Below are 23,848 nucleotides of genomic sequence, written 5' to 3' on the forward strand. Positions count from 1 at the left end.
TGGGGATATTCAAAAATGGGATTACAATCAGAACTAGATGTGTATCAAGTCTAACTCTTGGTTCCTTGGCTCAGATACCCATTTGTTAATGCTTGTATTTCACATGCATGTGCACGCACACACACACACAAAACCATGAAAATGATCATTAGGACTATTACATCATTTTCCAAAGGAGGAGAACTATGATCACTACTAAAGTGTGAATGATACTATTTATAGCTGATGGAGGAAAAGTTGTAATTCAGTTTCATGAACTGAGAGGGGGGACAGTAACGCAGAAAAGGAAGCATGCCGGATGGTGCTGGGAAGGCCCCATGCCTATGGGCATCTCCAGCCTCCTGGCCTTAGGCTCTGAGCTCCCACATGATAGTTTGGAACCTTGCCACTCAGCCAGAATTCCATTTTGTAAGATTAGCAGAGAACTATTGAAGGGGCCGGGGGGGGGGGGGGGGGGGGATGTTGCATAAATAAACTTATGCTTTAAAAGGAGAACAGAAGAAGAAGAAACCATAGCTCCTGGGGCTTCCAACGCCTCCTAACCAAAAACATCTGCTGGACTTCCGGAATCTTCCGAAGGCCTTGAGAGCAACACACCCACACATGTCCCAGTTTTTTCCCTTCCCGTGGAGTTGGCTTCAGCGCTGTTGAGTTCTGTAAACTCACGGGTCCCTCCAAACAGTTGTTCAGTTTCACCCTTTGTTGCATGCAGATCCATTCCCTGTTGTTTATTGCACAGGTGTGTTGTAAAGCAGAGGCAGGGACGGGAACTGTACAGCCTACCATGTTGTAGTTGAAGACACAACGGTTGTTTTCTCTGTCTGTCTGTCTTCTCATGGGAACTAAAACACAACTCAATTTTTAAAAGCTTCTTCAAAGCTCTCTGTTTTAGAAAATCTCCACCTGTCACTCTGCTGTCTGTGCAGACAAGCCTGGCTCCTCTATGCACAGCAGGCAGTATGGGCCTCGTACCAGGCTTGTTGCCACGGGTGTTTTAAAGGAGTCTTGTTCTTAAACGTCTGGGGAAAGGATCTTCTGTGATTAGTCAGTCTCAGTCTGTGCCAGCCGCGTGGACGGAGGTCACGGGCGCGGCAGGCCCAGCTTCCTGGGAGGGTTCGGTGCTTCCAGACGGCCTTGCTTGCTGTCTGGGAAGGGAAGGGGTGGGCAGACATGCTGCCCGGACGTCTCTCATCAGGGTACTAACCGCATTCCTGGGGTTTGCCGTACGTCTGGCTAGTGCTGGCACAGAGGATTAGACTCCAGCAAGTGAATCCCGGAGGTAAACACTCACATCAAAGCAGTGTCTATCCAAAGCAAAGAGCACAAGGTCACAAATAACAGTGGTGCATTTAGATGTCTCTTGTGAATGCTGCTTGCCCTTTTAAGGTAAATTTTCTGCATCTGTTGATCTGTTCAGATCTGAAGTCAAGATTTAAGGATTGTGCAGCAAGAACAGAGGTGAGGGGTGCCAGCCTTTAAGGAATCAAAGAAGGGACCCCTGTAATGATACAGAGCAAGCAGACAGACAGACAGGCAGGAGAGGAACCACAAAGACAGTGCCCTGGCTATAGCTGGTCAAGAACATTGCTGCCCAACTAGCCTCAGATCTCAGTCTTCCCTCAATCCTCCCTTGGCCTCTCCAGTAGCTAGGATTACAGGCCTGAGCCACCAGTACCCAGCTCCTTCCAGCTTTCTTATCCACTGGTGAAGCAGTGTTGTGCCCACCCAGTGTCTCCTCCCAGAGCTGCAGAGGCTGCAGTGGACCGGGCTGAGAGGAGAGGACCCGTGGTGGGTTTAAGTGACCTCCTGGGTCCTGCAACCTGGCTACCAGGAGAGACTGCTAGACCGCACACTTTCTAGGCCACTTGAAATCACCTTATTCTCCCCTGGGCTTTGGCCTCTCTGGTCTTCTAAGGAGAGAGAGTGCCTCCTATATTCACCCACCCCCCCCTGTCAGTAGCCTTGGATTTCAGGCTGCCAGGACCCGGCAGGTTTTGTGCGAGATGGGCTTGGGAGGGTGAGCTGATGGTGGCAGACATGTGTATTCCCTCTGTGGTGGGAGAGCATGTGTGGTGAGCCACTGGAGGGGAGGAGTCATCCAGACGGGCAGTGCCTGGTGGCCACACCCCTGCCGCCCACAGTGCTGCCCAGAACCTCACAGCCACGGCTGCCAGGGAAGTTCCTCTGCTGTATGTGACAGAGGAATATGTGCTCCAAAGAAATCACTGCCAACGTGAGCAGCTGGAAACTTCTATCCCACACTGGCCCTAATTCCCATGTGAAAGCAGGTGGTAAGTTGTCCACACAGCCAGCATCAGTCCCGGAGTGGCTGCCAGCCCTCTACACTGTGCACCGCCCCTGGTAGGAAGACATAGTATCACGCGGCTCCTCCGAGTCTCAGGCAAAGGCCCCCACAAGGCAGGGACCAGACTGCAGGAGTTTTGCTCCATCTGGTCTTACAGAAGTTACAGGGTGACCAGGAACATGTCAGCACACTGACAGTAGTACAAGTCAGAGGAATGTTGTGTGTGCATGTGGGAGAAAGTGCGTGCACGTGTGAGTGCACACACACATACATCTCCTTCTCACACAACTTCCCCAAGTCCAGGCCCACCCTGGGGCATCATCCAGGGAAAGGCTAACTCAAGAAAAGCTTCCATGGTCATTGTAGCTAAGGATAAATCTAGATGCAAATAGTGGGACTTCCTCATTGACTTAATGTATAAATAAGCCTTCCTTCAACATTACTAAAAGTCAGCTTTCAATAGAACTCCTGTAGGTACAGTTTTCACTTGTGGTTTTTCACCTTTTTATATAAACTTAAATATGGAATATGTGTGTATTATTGTATGTATTTCAATAGATACCTAGATGCTAGATGTATGATTGATAGATACATAGCTCATAGATCTACGGCTCATAAATAAAGGCATAGGTGGATGGTAGATAAATGGTAGATGGAGATTGATGTAGATAGGTAGGTAGGTGGATAGATAGATGGAGTGATGGACAGCCAGATAGATAGATAGATAGATAGATGATAGATAAATAGACAGATAGATAGATAGATAGATAGATAGATAGATAGATAGATAGATAGATAGATAGATCATTTCCCCTGGGCCTTATTCCTGGCTCCTTCTATGGCCAGTGAGGCTGGAGCCTCAGTAGAATGCTTAACCAACACACACCAGCCACAAATAGGACTGTGTACGGATAGTGCCCAGAAGCAGCTCAGCCTCTGGTCTTCAAGACACAACACACAGTGCGCATCCAGACTCCAGAGAGAGCATCTGCATGCCAGGCTGTCCTCCCTAGTTGCTGGGGTGCATGTGTCCACACTTGGTCACCAAGGCTGACACAGATTCCCCTCCCCCCATGGGCCTCTCCAGAGCAGGCACCTGCTGCTTTGTAGAAGAAACCTGCTGCTCATTTTTCTTCTTTTTAAAAAAAAAATGCCCCTAAAAAGAACAAATGGATGTCTGAGGCTGTGTCCCAGCTGAGTCACTTCTGCGGAGTGGACGTGGGTGGCCTTCGGTCTCCTCCCGCGTGGGCCCCTGCACGGATGACCATCCCTTATCTTTGCCCAGATTGAGCAGAGATTCCCACCCTCATGCTTTGTTGTGGTCATATGCGTATCCAATATGTCCAGTGTGGGCCAAAGAATCACCCTGAATGCAGACTCTGGTGGGGGGTGTGCAGGGCACCCCCGGGGGTGAGGGGCACTGGCAGAGGCCATCCTTTGTTCTTTGCCCAGAGGCAAGCCACCTCCCTCACGGGTGGTGAGAGCGCCATCTGGTGGTACCCACCGGTGAGGCACTGTGGCGCCATTCTCAAGGCCTGGATTCCTCCAGGAACTGTGTCTTTCCTCCGGCTCCCAGATGTTAATTCTCTACAAGATGCAGTGAAGAAGGCTGAGCTATGGTCTGGGCCATACTGCATGCTATTTAACCTTGACATTTCACATTTGACCCCTGCAGAGTTCTCGCCACAGCCCATGCCGTGGGTCTCCGTGATGGGCTCTGCCGGGCAGAACTCCATGGCGTACTTAGAACCCCTTCCTTTAAGTGAGCCAAAGGGAAGGCTATAAATAGGATGAGTTAATGTCTGGCATGAACAAAGTTGGAATCTCATAGGCTCTTTAGACCGTTTTCATAAGAATTTTCCCCATGGGAGGAATTTTCTCCCTGGTGGGATGGGAGGTTCGCTCCCGTGACAAATGAGGGGCTCGTCCTGGGACCCACCAAGACCAGTCGTGGTGACCCAGAAGCCACCCACGCTCTAGCTCACACTGCTGTGCCAGGGACAGTGGTTCTACCATCCGGGAGGGCGTGAGACACCGCCACCCAGTGTCCACCACTGGAACTGCACACGTTCCCCTCCTCCCGGCTCTTCTCACACCCAGCTTGTCAAGGGTAGAAAGTTAAAGTTTGACTTCAAAACCCTCTGCCAGAACTCACATCTTTCTCTTGTAGCTTTTTGCGCAGCCCTGTTGGCAAACGCACCCGCTCTCCCCATCACCTTTAGCCCCCGAGTCACAGCTGTTTCACTCCATTGCTTAAGCGTGTCTGGCTGTCACCGAGGGTCGTCCTCAGAACAGCCTGGTTCAAACATTAGCAGGACCATGTCTATTGAAGGAGGAGGAGGAAGGGGGGGCAGCATTCCAGAGCCCTTGCCTCACCCCCTCCCTCCCATCCCCCTGCCTGGACCTCAGCCATGGTATCTCACATATCTGATCAGATTCCGGGCTTGCTGATAGGACGGGCCTCCTTTCCACAAACCTGGGTGGCCCCCTGTCTTAATGACTTCATTTTACGGGCCTGGGGAGCATTCTGTCTGATAGTGCGGACAGATAACACTAGATCCCCTGGTAGGTAGAGCCAACTATCAGAAATTCCCCAGCCCTGGCTCTGAGCTTAGAGGAGAGTAAGACTTGGGGGGAGGGGGGGTAGCTGTCTTCTGACGCAGAGAGGTGGCTTATAGAGCAGAAGATGGGGGGGGGGCAGGCAGGAGAGTGGTTGGCCTCCACAGTGCAACCCTTCAAGGCTGTGCTTCAGAAACTATGGTTGTTGAAATGGCCAGGAAAAGGGTCTAGGGCTGGGGACACTGTTCCACAGAAAAGTGCTCACCTAGTATGTGCAAACCCCAAGTGCTGCCCCCAAGTTCTGTATGTCAAGTTCTATAATAAATCAGAAGCTGGACAGAGAAACACCACAGGCTGTGGCCCCTGCCTCCCAAGGCCTCATGGTACTGTGTGAAAAATGCAGGTAGGAAATGCAGTGACCATAATCTGATCCAGGGCAGTGCAGTAACCGTATGACCCAGTACACTGCGGTGGAACACAGTGGGAATCTCTTTGTCTCTAAGGGGTCCATTGTGCTTGGGTCCTACCCTCTAGAGCTTCTGAGAGGAGTCAGGCAGTGAGGCCCAGCTGTGCAAAGACACTGAGGTTCTAAAGAAACTCACCCAGTCACCAGAAGGCCAATTACAAACCCAACAAGAGCAAGGGTGGTTAAAAAAAAAAAGAAGAAGGAAGTGGTAGAGGCCTTTGTGGGGGATGGGGAGGTGTGTAGTTTGAATGCAGGACCTTGTGCCCGCAGGCAGGCACTCTACTATCTGAGCCCCCCCTCTCCTGAGCAGAAAAGTTTTCAAATCTTTCCTCCCCCACCCCAAGGTGCCAAGGCCTAGTCTGCCCCACTTGGGTAATTTTTCTCAAGCCTTGTGCTTGGTTTGCCAAGCACAAGGTTCGTTATCTCAAGTGCAGATCTTGTTGAAAATACAGATTAGATTCAAAGTGAGGAGGGGGACCAAGGCCCAAAGCCCCTGACCTTGTTGTTGGTGTGCCCATGGTCCTGAGGTCCCTTCCCCCATGTTTTCAGAGCCTTTGGGAAGTAGCAAGGTATTCATGGCAAAGAGCAAGATAGGATTTCGAGAAGTAACAGCTTTGTCCCAAGTAGAGATGGTGGTATTCTGCTAAGGGAGGTGGGATGATGTGTGTGTTAGGGAAGGAGGGGAGAAGGTGGGATGGAGTGTATGTTAGGGAAGGAGGGGAGAAGGTAGTAATGTTTATATCTGTTAGGGTCAGCCCCACCCCTAAGCCCTGGGGTGGGGTTTTGTTTCCGAGTGCACTAGAAGCAATTTCCTTTACCCAAAATTAAATTAAATTCTCACCCTGGGCTGGGCCCGGAGCCATTTCTCTTTAGAATTTTCAGAAAATTCAGTGCAGCCACACGGCGTGCAGGTTGGCAGGGTCTCAGGAGAGGCTGTCCCCGCCGCCAGAGATGCTCTGAACCCAAAGGCCAGCCCTGAGCTGGAGCGGGGGCTCTGGAGGTGCAGACGCCTGTGCAAAAAGAGACCTGTGCTTTATAACACCCGGGCAGAAGGGCTGAGGGAATGAGGTGGTGAGGCCACGTTCCAAGCAGGATTTGGAGCCACAAGGCGTCTCCTCCATTGCTTCCAGGAGGCAAGATGGCTCTGCTCCTTTGGAAGCCAGTGATGCTGTTGTTTTGTGGTTGAATAGGCATCAACCATTGCGTCTGGCCCAACCATCCAGTTCCTGGTGGTTGACAAAAGCGCCAATCCACACAGATACCTGAAGGTGAATGGTGATCACACCCGTTCACAGAAACAATCCAGAAACAATCTAGGGCAAGTGGAAGGGCGAAGGGCTGTTCTACAGTGACAGGCCTTGCTGACGTCTCTGCCAGACTCAGGAGCAAACACTACACGGCTCGCTTGTGTGGCCGGCTGGAAAAGGCAGAGTAGACGGGCAGGCACCTCAGTGGTGGGTGGCTGAAAGGCCACAGGTGGAGTGGTGCAAGTGGTAGACTTCCAGCTGAGCAAAACAGTGAAGCAAGAACACAGGGCCAGGAGTTCAAGCCGCATTATGGGCGCATGCATGTGCGCGCGCGCACACACACACACACACACACACACACACACACACACACACACACGAGTACCTGTCTTCTCTACCGCTGCTGATGGGTCCCCATGCAAAAGAGACATGGTTCATAGTCCTGCCTGGTCCTAGAAAGTCACCTTCAGAGCCTGGCAGCTTCCTTATCAGCTTGGCAGGAAGTCCTGCCTTTGGAAGACCACCTGTCTGGCGCCACCTCTTGCTCTGCCATCTGATCCAAAGGGGCAGCCCTGGGCAGACACCTCAGGAGCTAAACTCACTGTGCTGCCCTGGGTCGCCGTGGGCTCTGGGGCGTGGACAGGACTTCGGAACGTTAGGGGCACAGTGACACGTGCATTTGGCACATGCAAATGGTCAGCCTGCATTTGGGGTTATGACCACCCGCGAGGCACCTGGCATCACTGCCCCTCATAGTGGTTAACGCCTTCTGTCATGAAGGAAGCACCAACCAGGGCCAGCCTGCACAATTCGTGCAGAACAGGTGACGCTGTGTCACAGGTGCCAGACAATAAACCAGAAAGAGCGTTTTGTGCCCATGCGAGGCCTGACAGCAGAGCCTGATGTGTGCCGCCCACCACCCTGGGCTGCCCTCTGACCTCCACAACCCGCCCACAACCAGTTGTACATCTATTCAGGGGCCAAAGAAGCTTAGGAAATCCACACATCCCATTGGACAGCGGTTCACATGCGGGCAAGTGACGCATGTGTACTGCTGCAGTGAGAGGTCATGACAGGCTTTCCCAGAAAACAGCTTGCCAGCAGATGCCAGCCACCCGCCACCCAGACCATACAAAGCACGCCGGAATTGGCTGACAGCTACGGGGGCCCTTGCCCAGGCACTGCCTGTTTTAGGATAAAAAGCTGGGATTTCAGACTCCAGAACTAGGGGAAAGGAGGAGACACCCATTTTTCACTGCTTTAGAATAGGCATCTCTCCATGACTGAACTACGTCAAGAAAGAGTGGGTGGCCTCTTCTGCTTTGGCTTTTTATAGAGTTGGGGCATAGAGGAGGGCATAGAGGGCATAGAGGAGCCCAGTGCATTCTGGGTATCTTCTCTCCTCATCTGACCAGGTCCAGCACCACTCCCTCCCAGCCACCACATCCGCCTCCATCACACGGGGGACAAATGGACCAGGACCCCTCCAGACACTAGTTCTTGATTTCCTCACATTATTTTATTTCCCTGGCAGGAATTTTTTTTGGGGGGAGGTTGGGAAGGGAGGGGGAGAACTAGACCTGGGGCTTGAACTCAGGGTCTGAGTACTGTCCCTTAGCTTTTTCTCTGAAGGCGAGCACTCTGTCACATGAGCCACAGCTCCACTTCCTGTTTCTTGGTGCTTCGTTGGAGTTCAGAGTCTCATGGACTTTCCTGCCTCATCTGTCTTCAAACTTCAATCCTGAGATCTCGGCCTCCGGAGGAGCTAGGATTACAAGGTGCTAGCCACCGGTGCCCAGCTCCTCTACCATACATTGGCACTGTTTTCTTCATGCATGCTACTGTAATGTCATCATTCTTTCTTTCCTGACTGTTCCCTTGTCAGGGTGAGTGACATGAACGGGTCTTGGCGGTGATGAAGCCCAGAGCCTGTCCTTGGCCTCTTTGCTATTAACCTTCACCTCCACCTCTTTTCCTGGCTGATTTTTAATGTCACATTCATTGAGGTGTAATTCAGCTAATATCCAGTGGCTATCAGCAGTTGTAAACAGCCAGGTAACAACCACCAAAACCTGGATAAAAAAATAGCTTCCTGTGTCTTCTCCCACCCATTCCAGGAGATGTCTGGCCAAAGCCTCCAGCTCCTCCAGCTCCTGGCAGCCGCTGCTCTCTCCTCTGCCCTTCAGTTTGCCTTTTCTAGAATGTTGTATAAATAGGATCTGACCACATGCAGCTTTGGGTGTCTGGCTTCCTTCCCTTATTGAGAAAATGCATTCACAGTTCCACCTGCTTTGAGTATATATAGGATACTTTGTTCCTTTTCACTACTGTCTTGTACTCCATTGGATACATAGCTCACGGCTTATTTACATATTTATCAGCGGACAAGCACTTGGATGTATCAGGCTTATAGCTACATTTTTTATGTTTACATTTCTTTTAATTTACAAGAAATGACAACCATCTTGAATTATGAGAATCATCTCATCACTTTATTTTTGTTGTTGTTGTTACAAGGGTGATGTACGGAGGAATTACAATTACATAAGTTAGGTACAGAATACATTTCCTTTTGGACAGTATACCCCCTTCCCTGACTCTCTCCCAGTTTTTCCCTCCCATGCCCACCCACAAGTTGTAGACTTCATTTTCAACATAGTGTTTCATAGTGTCCATTGAGTACCACTAGCTGCATTTGTTCACCTTGTCCCTCCACTTCTGTGTCCTCCCCCCTTTTTGTAACTACATGTAAGCATTCTTCTGCAGTTTTGTTGTGTAGACATGGCTTGGCCACACCTGAGTGGAATGCTAGGCTCCTTGAAAAGGAAATGCTGAACTTGATAAGCAGCTGTCTTCCCAAGGAGCAGGCCTGTGTCATCTTGGAATGTGCCATTGCCAGCTCCCTCCGTAACCATCCCGCCATCCTGGCAGGCTGAAGTTACACCTCTCGGTGGGTTTATGGTATTGTGTTCCCTGCTCACATCTCCCTAAGTTAGCTTCCATCTACGCAGCTTGTGTCCAGATGTTTTTGGATTCTTCAGCTGAGCTTTCCAGAGTACTTCCTATATTCTAGGTTGAAGCCATTGTATCAAATTGATGCTTTATGAGTATTCTAGTTCACAGCCTGCCCTTTTACTTTTAACAGTATCTTTGGGGAAATCAAATGTCCCTCTCTTGCCCACAATTTTCTTCTTTTTGTGTCTTGTCATCTTTGTGACTCATCTAAGAAAATGTCTGCAAGCCCAAGCCACAGAAGGATTTTCCCCGTGTTTTCTTCTAGGAGTTTTATGGATTTGGTTCTCCTTGGGTCGGCGGTTCATTTCAAGTAAATGTGTGGCGGGAGGGCAGAGTGGCCCGTTGTTTTGTTTTTTTTTTAATGATTTTTTTATTGTGAAAATACTGTACAGAGGAGTTACAATTACATGGGCAAGATAATGAGTACATTTCTTATCAAGCATTGTTGCCTCCTCCTTTGTTTCCCTTTCCTATCCCTTCCCATCTCCCCCCAACCCCCACCAAAGTTGTGTGATTGTCATTGTTGTCTGCAGTCTGTCAGGAATCCTATGACCCAGTATGGCTGAGCCTGGTGGAGCTGCGGTCCTTCCCAAGGCCCAGCTGCGCAGGGGGATGGGGGGAGGCGCAGGGGAACTAAGCCCTGTGATACCTCAAGTAAGACACGGGCTGAGGTGGCAAGTTCGACCCCAGACCCGGCCACCCGTCGCCTCCCGGCGACGAGATGGACACACGCCTTTCCAGCACCTCTGGTCACCGCTCACTTGCACAGGGCCTTGCTTTGTTCATCGTGCCAGGGTGGGCCGAACATGGTTCTCAGGTGCCAACTGCTCACCCTGAGAGCTGGCCCATGTCTGAATTTTTTGATGAAGGGATTGGGCCCTGGGGGCTTTAAAAACAAAAGCAGCCTTCTCTGGCACTGAGACGTTTTCCATGTTCTCCTGTGTGGGGCTATGAGGAGGAAGGGTCGCAGGCTCACGGCCCTCCCTCCCTCCTTCCCTCCCTCCTTCCATGGGCCAGGCTGGGAAGGTTCAGGGGGGCACCACTGGAACTGGAGAAGGGTGGGGTTCCCAAGGTCCTGAGGTCCCAAGAAGTGAGCCAAGACCGATGGAGGGGGGGGTGGAGGGAGGACTAAGGACCAGGGCTCCTGGGACGCAAGCTAGAAAGACACCTAGCAAGGAGAATGTGGGCCAGGGCCGGGAGCCCCGCGCCCCACCCCCCGGGCCAGGCCCAGGCCACCAGCACCAACCATGCTGCAGCAGGAGTTGAGACAGGGAAAGACCGTGTGCCCCCACAGTGAGCCCAGGCTGGGTGTGCTGTGGGTATCACCGGAGCACAATGCCAGAAGTGTAATCTGGAGGACTGTGGGACTGACATGAACCCATTGTTCTCTGCCTACTCCGTGAGGAAGCCAGACTTTTCTCTGAGTCCCAACTTTATCCTGAAGAGATTTTTCTGGTTAATGAACAGATAAGCATCTCTCCCCTAAGAACAGGATGGCAGGAGCGGAAGCGGTGGGGTTCGGCACTGTGCTTTTCAAACCTGAGTGTCCACAGAACTTCCTGGGGAGCACATGAAATGCAGACTCGGGAGCCTGGGGGTGGGAGTTAGAGGAGCTTTTGTTTGCTAGTTCTGGGGCCTCCGCCCAGGAGCCCACGCTTGCCAGGCCAGTGCTCCTCCACTTGAGCCATACCCAGCCCTCTTTGCGTTTGTCATTTTTAGATTTGGTCTCTCACCTGTTTTTGCCCATGGCTGGCTCAACCCAAAGTGCTCCTACCTATACCTTCCACATAACTGGAATGACAGGCATGCTCATCTGTTTTGTTGCCATAGAGTCTTCTAGATTGGTCCTTGATGGCCTCAAATTGCAATCCTGATCTCTGCCTCCTGAGTAGAGGCCTGTGCATTTCCAGTGTACTGCAGCAAACCCAGCTTGGTCCCCATTAGGCCTGTGGCCCCAGGTGGCAGGCTGCCCCTGTGCAAGGCCCCATTTATGGCCAGCTCCTCTCCGCTGGAATCCCTGGCCACCCCGTGTGGCCATGATTCTGGGAATGAATGCCGCCGGCTGGTAAGCCAAGGTCGGCTGCAGGAAGAAACTGCCGGGTGCTCAGCTCAGGGACGCTGCAGGAATGTCAGTAGGGACATTGGGAATTTAGGAGCTGTGAGGTTTATTCAAAGACCCCCAAAGTAGACCAGGATAAGTGTGTGTGTGTGTGTGTGTGTGTGTGTGTGTCTTGGTGTTTCAACTCAGGGCCTGAGCACTAGCCCGGAGCTTCTTTTGTTCAAGGCTAGCATGCTACCACTTCTAGCTTTTTTTTTTTTTGGTAGTTTATTGGAAATAAGAGTCTCATAGACTTTCCTGCCTGGGCTGGCTTTGAACCTCAATCCTCAGATCTCCACCTCCTGAGTAGGTAGGATGACAGGTGTGAGCCACCAGCGCCCGGCTGATTTCTGTTTTATAACATCACTTACTGCAGAGGGAAAAGACGAGGTGGGGGTGAGTTTTCCACGTGGGACTTTTCAGCAGAGGATGACGTTGGTGATACTGCAGCGTGGCACGCGGCAGCATCCTGCCCCACCCGCCCCTCCCAGCTGCCCATCACACACACACCGGCTGCCTGAGGGCAGGATATCCTGGGGAAAGCCCAGACTCGCCTGCCCCAGCGTCGGTCCTCATCCTCCCCAGGCCCCCGGCCCTTCCTCACAGAGGAAGCAGACCGGATTCTGTGGAATGTTCCCTTCCGTCAGAGGCTCGGGAAGAACTGTTGAGAAGTGAGGCCGTCTTGACAGCAGCAAGGATAGGGATGTTCTCCCCACCCCAAGTGGAAAATCACAAGTGCTGGTGAGGGCATAGAGAAATCCGAGCCTTTTCAACGTCCTTGCTTGTGGACTTGTAAAACGATGCAGCCACTGATAAAGTTCCATAGGGTTTAACACCTCCACTCCCAGACACATACCTGAGAGAACTGAAAGCAGGCACCCACACGGATATTTGTATGTAGCATGACTGTTAATAGCTAGAAGACAGAAACCCCTCACATGTCCCCTAATGGATCAACTGACAAGCAGTGGTATGTTCATACAGTGGAATATTATTTGGCCATAAAAAAGCAGCGATACCTGCTACAACTTGGATGATCTCAAGAACTTTATGTTAAGTGAACAAAGCCAGCCACAAAAGGTCACAGGTCATGATTTTACTTATCTCTAGGGTAGGAGTTCCAGAGGGAGGGAAGCAGAGGCAGGGTCGGAAGGGCGAGGAGAGGCTGCTGAGTTGGCCTCACAACTTTTTTTGAGGCCATGAGAATGTTTTGGATGTTGACAAAGGTAGATACCGGGAATGTACTAAAAGGCACTGAGTGGTGCTTTGAGGTGAGTTTTACACTCCGCAGATTTCACTTAATAAAGAAATACAAAGGTGGGAACAGCCTGAGAAAGGGAAAGAATAAGTCAGACTTCTGGGCCCAGAGAAGGAGGTGGCGGGCAGGCCTCAGGGCATGGAAGGGCAACGGATACCCAGCATGCTTAGTCACCTTCCCACGGAGGGATCGAGTGCCTGCGAGGGAAGAACCTGGCATCTCCACGTGCTCCTGTGGGTGGCAGAGATGATCCCTTTCCTCCCTTCCCGCTGTGAGGCTGGTGGGGCCCAGCCAGCCTCTTCCCAGAGAGGAACACTGTGTCCCCCTTGGAAGTTTCCTGGCATACCGGCAGGCAGCAGCCTCCGCGGAGGGGCGTCGGAGGCCTGGGGCATGATGCAGAATCTCAGGAAGCAGATGCACCAGCGCAGCCACAAACAAAACAGAGATGAGCGCAACTGGGAAAGGTCCATAAAAGTCAGAATCAAAACATGTTTGGTTCCTCCAGTTTACAAGCGGAGGCTCATAAAACTGCTGAGCTTTAGACACAAATGAGCTGGGAGGGGATTCCGTGACCACAGTCCGCTCTCCATCACCCACCACAATGATCCTCCCAGGGAGGAGCGCATGGGAACTGCCTCAGGCTCACACGGAAGACCTGAGGTGCCCACGCCTCCCGTTGTGCCCCGCTGGCTCCCTGGGACCTGGGAGGCTGGCTGGGGGAGAGGGGAAAGGCCACAGGCCTAATACTCAGGCACCACCCCGCACAGAGCCCCAGAGAGCTCCCCAGAAGGCCCTGGTGAGGAGTGTGCCAGCCTGAGCTCGGGGGTGGGCCATGGAGTTACTCGAGTTCCCGCATGCCCACGCCTGGCCGCTAAGGATGGCTACGCAGGTGGGGAGTGAGGCCTCACAACACATGCCAGGGCTTAGGGGCATCTACACCATATCTTCCCCCCCATCCCCTCCCTTCTTCCTCCATCCCCAACCTCTATCCCTTCCCTCCTCCCTCCATCCCAGGCATGGTTGGGATGGAAATATGAAAGGAAATTGATTCAAAAGACACAGGTTCTACATGACTAGGCCACAGTAAACCTGTTCAGGTAACAAGACTTGAGGTCTTTAGTTGCTCTGTGGGAAACACTGGGATGTAGCTGCAACCTAAGTAGAAAGGATAGACACCCCTGTCACTGTTTAATCTTTTAATCAATCTCCCATGTGGTAAGTTAATTTGTTTGTAATTAACTCTTTTGGCTGTTTTCAGCTATACTATTTGGGAGCCAAGAATACATTGTGGTGGGCCTGGGTGCAGCTGTCACCATCATCCTTCCAGAATCTTCTATCTTCCCAAACTGAATCTCTGAATGCCATAAGCATTCCCCTGTTTCCCCCAGCCTCCGTCATCCACTTCCTGTCTCTGTGGACTTGGTGGGATGTCATGATTGGATTAAAGTATTGGGTTCCTTAGTAACAAGCTTACTTCATAAGCTCACATCTTCCAGTTTCATCCATGTTGTGGACAATGTCAGGATTTCCATTATACAGCTGAATAATGTTAATCTTCCATTACATGGATATTCCACATTTTGTTCACCTACTATGGGCATTATATTGAGAAAAATAGAGATAAGGTTATATAAACACTTGGAACTATTTTAACAAAAAGACTTAAAAAGAAGCCAAGTAAGCATGGTGCCGGTGGCTCACACCCTAGCTACTCAGGAGGCTGAGGTCTGAGGATTGAGTTGGAAGCCTGCTAGGGCAGACAAATCACAGAAACTCTCACCTCCAATGAACCACCAAAAATCCAGAAGTGGATCTGTGGCTCAAATAGTAGAGCACCAGCCTTGAATGAAAAAGCCAAGTGAGAGCACAGGCCTTGAGTTCAAGCCCTAGTTCTGGCACAAGAAGGAAAAGGAGGAGGAAGAGGAGGAGGAGGAGGAGGAGGAAGAACAACAACACAACAACAAGGGAGAAGAGGAAGAGAAAGAGATCATTTAGGTCCTATTTTCTTATATGTAATATTTCTCCCTTCAACTCTGTGCCTCCTTTCTTTAGTCTAAAAGCCTTCTCTCACAGCCACAGGAGAAGATGGTGTTTACATAGTGTTCTCTGGACATTACAGCTCGTGAAAAATGAAAAGTGTTGTTTCCACAATGATGGTATCCGTGTATACCTCAGTATGTGTTGCTTCTCATTGTGAAACTGAGTGTATGCTGTTCCCACAGGGCCAGCCAGGACCCGTGGGCCCCCAGGGGTTCAGCGGGCCACCAGGGCTCCAAGGATTCCCTGGACTTCAAGGTCGCAAAGGTGACAAGGGTGAGCGCGGAGCTCCTGGGACGACTGGACCTAAAGGAGAAGTGGTAGGTGTTCTGGCTTGTGACAGCCCTCTGTCTTGGGAGGGAGGGGCTGGTGTCCAGGCCTGGCTTGATTGGTTCTTCTTCTCCACAGGGGGCCAGAGGCGTGTCCGGGTTCCCAGGGGCCGATGGAATTCCAGTAAGTGTTTATGTTTGGAGCACTGAGATACTGCGTGCATTCTGGGTTTATGCAGTTATGATGTAAAGAAACGTGCTAGATGAGAACGCCTTTGTTTATAACATAAAATGTGGGGCTCTCTTTGAATATGCCCCCCCCAATGTAGTCAAACCTTGGATACATTGTTTCCTTTGTAAACATCTTTATGGGCATGGCTTCAGAAGTAGGGTGACTTGGTTAAAACCATACCGTGTTTTATAATAAGAAACCAGAGCGTGACCAAGATGCATGTGCTCCATACAGAGCCAGCCTTGAGATTCCCTTGGAACCACTGAGCAACTTAAACATAAAAGCGGTCAGACAAGAACATGGACAGAACAAAGCATGCGTGCATCGCCGTGGATTCCCTCTAGTGACCACACATCAAATGAGCACAGCCAAAGCCACCATTTGTCCATGAGAAAAATCTCAAACCCAATAAAATGTGTTTTTATAACCTAGTTTACTTTACTTCTTGTGGCATAAAAAATAAATAAACAAAAGAGCCTGACTCACAGCCTTCTCCACAAGCAGCTATGAGCAGATTTCCCAGGACTGGCTTCCTGGCCAGCTCTGACCTCCGGGATGCATGTGTTTATCACACATCCTGAAGCGCTTCCCTCCGTCTGCTGCTGAGATTCCAAGACATCTGCTGTGAGAGCCTCACACAGAGATACAGATGTGCACTTAACCTGTATGACCATCCTCCCTGCAGCCACACACGATGCGTGCACGCCTTGCACACACATGCATGCACACATAGATACACATGCCTAAACTTGTCTGTGCACATGGATGGGCATGCACAACCATTCATGTGCACACATGCGAACAAGTGCATGCACATATGTGCAGATACACACACAGGAAAGAACACTCCCCAGCCACATCAGCAGGGCTGCAACCAGGGAAGAGGAGGACGGGAACCAGCCAGCCACTGTCACAGAATTCATGCTTTCCCTTCAGGCCATCAGCCCCCCCACTAGGTAGTCAGTGTCTCCTCTGTGGCGAGCTCAAGTGGTCTCTGGGTCCACCAGAGAGATGAAGGAACTGCCAGTCACATACGTCAGGAGATTGAGAAAGAGGCAGGAGAAGAATCCGTGTACTCCCCGGGATAAACAGTGAGAGTATTTTCCCACCAATAGCCTAAGACATCACCCAGGTTTAAGCCACTTTTTTTTTTAACTTTTTAGATTGTCTTGGAATCCCAAGATTTTGTTTTGAGCCTTTGCAAGTCCAAGTTAAGATTGATGGTACTCTTAGGAGAGGAACACAAAGGCACATGCCTATGTGCCTCTGACCATATAGAATAGTATTTATCAAAACAGGAAAGAAATTGAGTGGTATAAGACCAAAGAAAGGGAAACTAATCTGTCTCATGTTTTCAGTCCTTTTTTTCTACTATATGCTCGTTAAATCCCTGAAGCAGATAGCTTACAAGTTAGTGAGAAGGTTGTCTCAGTGAGAGAGGTGAGCAGGTAACACTGTGCCTGTAGAATCGTGGTGCTGCTTGAAGATAGTCTCTCTAACCACAGAACCGCAACAGTGCAAACTAAGTTAAATGTCACCTTTGAATTTTGATTTTGAGTGACCTGCATCATTTTAGCCATTCAGAAGTTGTATAATGTGTAATAAAGGTTTACCTAGAGTTGTAATGAACTGAAACTTGTATAATTAGATGTTAAGCAGTAAGAGATTGATGTAATTTAAATGTGTCTTTGAAACACAGTCCCAAGCTAAGATCTGGATGACATGCGATTTCAAATGACACAGTTCAGTTCTAGAAAGGAAGGCCAACGACAGGAATGATAAAGAACTTGATGGTACACTTTAAACAAAAGCAAACCTGGGCCATCCTGAGCAGGGCACGTAGGAAGCAGTTTCCTGATGTCCAGTCCGAAGGGCCACCTCGGAGGGGTTCTGGTGACTTTATTTCTAAGGGCATTGGCAAGCTGAAATTCAGATGCATGATGAGAAAGTTGTCCTGTTGGTCCCAAGAAGCAGCAGGCTGTTTGCAAAGGCTCTTGTGGACCGTGAAGACCTAGCCTTCCCTGCGTCTACGGAAAGAGAGGTGCCCTGCAGAGGGGCAGGGGATGCCCAGGACGCCTTTCCCTGGTGAAGCCCATGGGGGTTTAGCCCGTGGGGATGTGCTCACAGTTATGTGTGAGCTAGAAGCCTGTGTGCAGGCCGGAAGCCTTACGCTCTCTCCCTTCCTCAGGGGCATCCAGGGCAAGGTGGGCCCAGGGGAAGGCCCGGCTACGACGGCTGCAACGGGACCAGGGGCGACGCAGGTCCACAGGGACCCTCCGGCTCTGGGGGCTTCCCCGGGTCCCCCGTGAGTATGAGCGTGAAGGGGATGATGGGGGTGTTACAGGAACTAGGGGGCCTGCAAACCCCAACACTTGAGCCTCCAAATGACCACAGCTGTGCTGAATGCTAATGGACACCTGTCTCTTTTCACCACGATGCATTTGCTGATCTAGGGGCCCCAAGGACCCAAAGGGCAGAAAGGTGAACCGTATGCCTTGTCTGAAGAGGACCGGGGCAAGTACAGGGTGCGTTGGCTGTGGGAGGGAGACAGAGCTGGGTGACGCTGTGTCACTCCTCCACCACATTGACTGGGAAGTGAACTCGGAGCCTGCAGATGAATCCACGCTGGGGGTGGAGATCCTGTAATCCCAGCCCTTGGAAGGGAGAGCCAGGAAGAGGATGAGTTCAAGGCCAAGCTGGGTTGCTTTGTGCAACCCTGCCTCAACAAACAAAAAGAACCAAAAGAACCAAAAAGAATTCACAGACTAATGGAATAACCCAGAATTGAGCATTAGTCTAAAAATCAACTTATCTCCATTTGGGATGTTTTCTATCTAAGTGACGGGAGGGATTCCCCTTGCCATATTCCCCATCCTTGAAGCGAAAGCCATTCCACGTGCCACTCCTCACCTGTATGGAGCCACCGCATCTTCCGAAACAAAAAAGAACTGAAGCACAAAACATAACTAAGATAGAACTTAAAGTTGCTGGAAAGCCATGACTCCTCTAACGACTATCTTCTCACCCAGGGCGAGACCGGAGAGCCTGGGCTGGTTGGTTTCCAGGTAAGTTGTGTTATGTTGGAATATTCCAAGCAGAGCTTTGAATGCCAGTACACCGTGCTCAGAACCTGCTCTTCGCCTCTCCACAGGGGCCTCCTGGCCGCCCCGGGCCTGTTGGACCCATAGGTCCAGTTGGAGCTCCAGGAAGACCGGTAAGTACCGTGCCTGCCGTGAGCCACCCACGCCATCGCTGCCACTCAGCCAACGGCCAGGGCAAGGGGGACAATGCCCCTGGAGACACACAGGCCTTTCCTTGCATTTGTTTTGTGTTTAAGACCCAAGAACAAGGACTCAAAACTCTCTGGTCAGCCACTGAATGAACAAGGACTCAAAACTCTCTGGTCAGCCGCTCAGTGCACACCAGGTCACGTGTGTGTTGGGTCCTGGCCTTGGCACTCCTGTCATCCTAAGCTCTCTGGGCCCCACCCCTGCCCTGGTGCTAGCAAAGCAGACCCAAGTCCCACGGTCACAAGAGGGAAGTGGGTTCCTCCTGACATACCTTTAGTAGCAGGTACACCCTACCTGGGCCAAGGCCAGGGCATCCATTGCAATGTGATTCCCATGCCCCTTGGAGTGGAGATCTCAGGGACCCCTTCTCCTGCCAATCCAGTGATGGAGGGCAGAGGGCTAGAGGATGCCCAGCCTCAAAGAGAAGTCTTCCTTCAGAGGCTTATTCTGCACATTTCTTAGCAGTGACACAAATAGCCTTCTATGGCACAGTCTGGGGCTCCAGGTGAGAGACCCTCTCACGGAAGTCTGTTCCCAAGGCTGACAGGATGTGGAGAGAATCATGGTGGCCATTTCCTGACACCGTGGGAGAAAATAAGGCCGGGGTGTTTGGGAAGATGGTCTTCCTAACCACTGGGGAGGCAGACACAGCTTCTCAGCTGCAATCATCAATCATAGTAAGAGGTTTTTGCTCTTGCCAAGCCTGTTTGCCTGCTGCAAGGAAAATCATTCTTGTAAGCAGCCTCACTGTCCGAGGAAGATTCTGCCAGATGGGATGAGCCAGGCAGGGTAAGACAAGACATTCTGTACTCCTTCGCAGAGCGTGGCTGCTGGCTTACTCAAGCACACAGATGGTGCGATTTGAGGTTTTTTTTTCCTCCTTAAACATAGTTCAAGTCAGGTGCTTATGGCTCACATCTCTTAATCCCAGTTACTAAGGAGGTTGAGATCTGGAGATCAAGATTCAAAGCCAACTCAGACCAAGAAAGTCTGTGCGACTCTAATCTCCAATTAACCAGCAAAAACAAACAACAACAAAAAAAAAAAACAGAAGTGGGGCTGTAGCTCATGGGTCATGTGGTAGAGTACCACCTTTGAGCAAAAAAGCTCAGAGATAGTGCTAGGCCCTGAGTTCAAGCCCCCATACACACACATACACACACACACACACACACACACTAGCTTCCGATTCTCATCTGTGCCAGGACAGTCGCCACAGCCCCATTTGTGCTCACCCAGGCATCCACTGGCAGTGCACTAAATGTCCCCAGAGGGGCACCAAGGCTGACGGCATCAGAAGGACACAGTAGCATTTGCAGATAGACCCTTGGCTTGCCATTCCAGCCTGCAGATTCATTCCGATGGTGTGCATTTGCTGGCCCACACTGCTGTCCCAGCCTGGGACACACAGAGGAGTCAGGACAGACACACAAGGCCAACAGTCCAAACACACAAAAGCAAGCCAAGAGCAGCTGTGCACAGACAGTGACAAATTCCAAAACACAGTGACCCGCCCCTCTCTCCCTCTCCGAGGAATGACCCACTGAGATGCAGGGGAGACCTCCAAGTCCACTGCCTGGTGTTCCAAGTGGACAGAGCATGGCCTTCCCAGGGCCTGCTCTCAGATATCATCTGGGTCCAGGGATAAACAAAAAGCTCACAGTGGTTTTGTGTTTCTACAGGGACCACCTGGACCCCCTGGACCAAAAGGACAGCCAGTAAGTTGTGGGAATGTGGGGATAGGGGAGAGGGTGTGTGTGTCTCTCTGTCTGTCTTTCTGTCTGTCTGTCCACAGACAGCTGTTCATTATCTAGATCATGATGAGAACCATCCTGCAGGTTCTTAGAAGACCTGACTTTGAAGACAGAGCCTATGGTGTATTCAGAGTACCTGGCCATGCCATGAGTTGAGATATTCAATAGTTTGAGAGCCCATTAGCATGTGGGCCAGGCAATGGTGGCTCACACACCTAGCTACTCAGGCAGAGACCTCAGGATCACAGTTCAAAGCCAGCCTGGGCAAGGAAAGTCCATGAGATGTATCTCCAAATTAACTACTAAAAAGCCTGAAGTGAAGCTGTAGCTCAAGTGGTAGAGTGCCAGCCTGAGCAAAAAAGGACAGTGCTCAGGCCCTGAGTTCAAGCCCAATGCCCGCACACAAACACACAAAGAATGAATTAGCACGGTCTTGTGGCCATGCGGAATCACCCTGAGTGTTTTCAGAGTTGGGGAGCACGTGACTATTAGGACGTGTGTCGGGGCGAGCCTTCATCTGTGGCAGAGCCCAGCCTAGAGACAGACTGTTTCCATCTTAAGGCGACTATCCAGTTTGGAAGAAGCCTGATTAGTAGTTAGTTTAGAGCCTTCAAGAACAAAACCAGGACTCATTATGACCTGGGAAAGCTGGGAGTGATCCAAACTGCATGATGTCGATGAGGAACGTATCTGATCAGAACTCGGCCTGTGTCAGAACCCCTGAGGTGCAGTGGGGAAGATCTGAGAGCCATCCCTGCCCCCATCCAGATGCGGCCTTTCCTGCCTGCCTGTTCCCACGCCCACCCCACACCAAGCCCTATTTTCCTGACCCTACCCCCCCCAACCCCCACACCCTGCCACCACAGCGACTGCCCACCCCCTGCGTCCCAGGCTCCTGTCCCCTCCAATAGGCATCTGGCTGGAGCCCACGAGGCTGCTGTACTCCCCTCTCCCCCCCCCCCCCCCCCCCGCCTCCTCCTCTGTCTGGATGCCCCGCAGCCTTGAGCAGGGTGGGAAGGGCCCCAAGCCAAAGGGGATGGAAGCCAGCAGAACAGCTAGGCCAAGGAAGCATGGAGAGACCCAGCTCAGATCTCCATCAGCCACTGCGGATGCAAACAGCCCACATCCGAGGCCAAGCCACTTCCTGGTGACCTGGCGAGGCAGAGAGGGGCCCTAAGGGTGCCAATGGGCTTCCAGTCCAGGCAGGCCGCCCTCCATGCTTTGATGTCAGCCTCCAGCCAGGTGGGAAAGAAGGAACAGCAAAAATCAGTTAAAAGCTTTGTTTTTATTTTCATGAAATAAAAGTGTGCTGCAGAGAGAAAGATGGGGGGAGGAACCCGCCTGACCCTGTGGGAACGCCGAGACCTGGGGAAGAGGCGCAGCTGTGTGGCCCTATCAGGACGGCGTGGTCTGACACACATAAGGGCGGGAACTGCTCACATTACTGAGCTCTGGCAGCCGGCTGGGCTGAGCTGAGCTGAGCTGGGCTGGGCTATGCTAAGCTGGGCTGGGCTGGGCTGGCCAGTACTTCCTGCCTCGTGGAGCAGCTAAATAAATCCTAGAGAAGACACAGGGCCTGGCTTTGCCTCCTAGGAAAAGAAGTGTGAATGGTTGTGGGGAGAAAGAATTGCCTAGCTCGTGACACTTGACTGATTCCCTAAAATCACCTCAAGAAGATAGATACTTGCATGACATTAGAGTGGCTTTCCTGAGATGAGAAGGGGAATTGGGTCTTCCCGTGTAGAAGATGTTCTGAAGTCTGAAGTTCCAAGTCCAAAGCAATGCTCCTGCACACCGCCCTGGCAGGAATGTGATAAGGGCAAAGTCAGAGGATACGGTCACTCTCACCCCACCCCACTAGGGCCTCAATCAGAGGGCCTGATGGGGTCTCCTGGCTTCCAAAGCCAGTTCGTGGTTGTTCAGTTCCATTGCTGAGTGCTTATGGTCAGTGCAGTTAAGTACCATTTCATGCTGTTGCAGCACAGCCACGTGTTGGTCAGTGCTGTTGCTTGGTACTGTTGCTCAGTGCTGTATCTCAGTGCTGTTGTGCATAGGTAGGTAGTGAGGTTCTTTTTCTAAAAACATAGTTTTATTTCACTGTGATTGTGGGCCTTTAAAAACTCACGCAAGCTGTTTGTCTTTGCAGGGCAACAGAGGACTTGGTTTCTATGGAGAAAAGGGCGAAAAGGTAAAGGGAGCAATCTTGAGATAAGTTGATTCGAGACACTGTTTTTAATTGTATGAAAGCCCCCTGTGGCTGGGAACTGGTGTAGGAGTTCCTGAAATCCGTCCTCCGCACCCATATCCAGACCCTGACCTGATAGTTTCCTTGTGCATCAATCATCACATCAAGATGACTTCAGCGTAGTCAGGCCCCTGCCTTCTCTGCACACACGTGGCCATCAGTGCTAAACGAGTCGGAGAACGTTCAATGCCTTTATGATTAGTGCAACACAGAATAGGTATCCATGCAGAGATATGCACAGTTAAAATAGCTGTGTCGTTTGTCTAGTTTTATACCCTGCTTTTAATTTATCCTGCATGCTTTCTCGCTAAACTCAGGGCGACATCGGCCAGCCGGGACCCAATGGCATTCCATCCGACACCACACTCATCGGGCCCACGACCACCACGTACCGCCCGGATCAGTATAAGGTAATGGGGTCGCTGCTCACTGCCACCGAGAGCAAGGACAGGAGAAAAAGACTGCCAACTTACCCTGAAATGGCTTCACCCATCTCTTCTCCTCAGCCACTGTGATGAATTGGAATTAACGCACGATTCATTATAAAACTGGCTCTCTAGAAGCTTTCCTGAGTCAGAGGAGATCACCAAACCATCACAGAGCTCTGAAGAAATTCAGGGGACCCTGTATGAAGGGCTCAGTATCAGACTGGCAGATACAATTACCTGGCATGAGTATGTGTATCTTTCCTAATAGAGCATAGTCCTTCCAAGAACCCTCTCACAGTGGGATTGGCAGCCATGGTCCAGGTGATTAGTTTAGTGACCGTTGACAGAGTTGGCCTGCAAGGTGGCAGGCAGGACCTCACTGTGCCGTGTGAGGCCTGCAGGCCAGGCACGGAGGAGCCGGGCAGGTTCGCTTGGGGTGCACACAGCACCCTTCCATATTCAATTTCGTTCCCTTTCTGCCACCACGAAGCAGGTGTTCCCATCCCGCCTGCAGGGGGCAGTCATGAGCCACAGGCTCCCAAGTATTGCCAGGAGAGAAGAGGACTTAGAACCTTGCCAAACAGAGTTGACACAGCTTTCTAAAGCCCCCTTTGCCTGAGATTTCAGTATGCTCTGAGAACATCT

At 51.2% G+C, this 23,848-nt stretch overlaps 1 protein-coding gene across 1 annotated transcript in view; it reads left to right on the forward strand.

The window, feature by feature from the left end:
- Col4a2 (collagen type IV alpha 2 chain) overlaps positions 1–23,848 on the forward strand; it is a 142,221-nt gene that overhangs the window by 78,991 nt on the left and 39,382 nt on the right. Inside the window, exons 5-13 of the mRNA XM_042697115.1 lie at positions 15,171–15,305; positions 15,394–15,438; positions 17,675–17,791; positions 17,940–18,011; positions 18,516–18,551; positions 18,638–18,700; positions 20,459–20,494; positions 22,677–22,718; positions 23,093–23,185. Coding sequence (XP_042553049.1) covers positions 15,171–15,305; positions 15,394–15,438; positions 17,675–17,791; positions 17,940–18,011; positions 18,516–18,551; positions 18,638–18,700; positions 20,459–20,494; positions 22,677–22,718; positions 23,093–23,185 — 639 coding nt within the window. The remainder of the gene's footprint in view (positions 1–15,170; positions 15,306–15,393; positions 15,439–17,674; positions 17,792–17,939; positions 18,012–18,515; positions 18,552–18,637; positions 18,701–20,458; positions 20,495–22,676; positions 22,719–23,092; positions 23,186–23,848) is intronic.

This window comes from Dipodomys spectabilis, unplaced genomic scaffold (genome assembly GCF_019054845.1).
Source record: "Dipodomys spectabilis isolate Male_0828 unplaced genomic scaffold, ASM1905484v1 ptg000215l, whole genome shotgun sequence".
NCBI lineage: Eukaryota > Metazoa > Chordata > Mammalia > Rodentia > Heteromyidae > Dipodomys > Dipodomys spectabilis.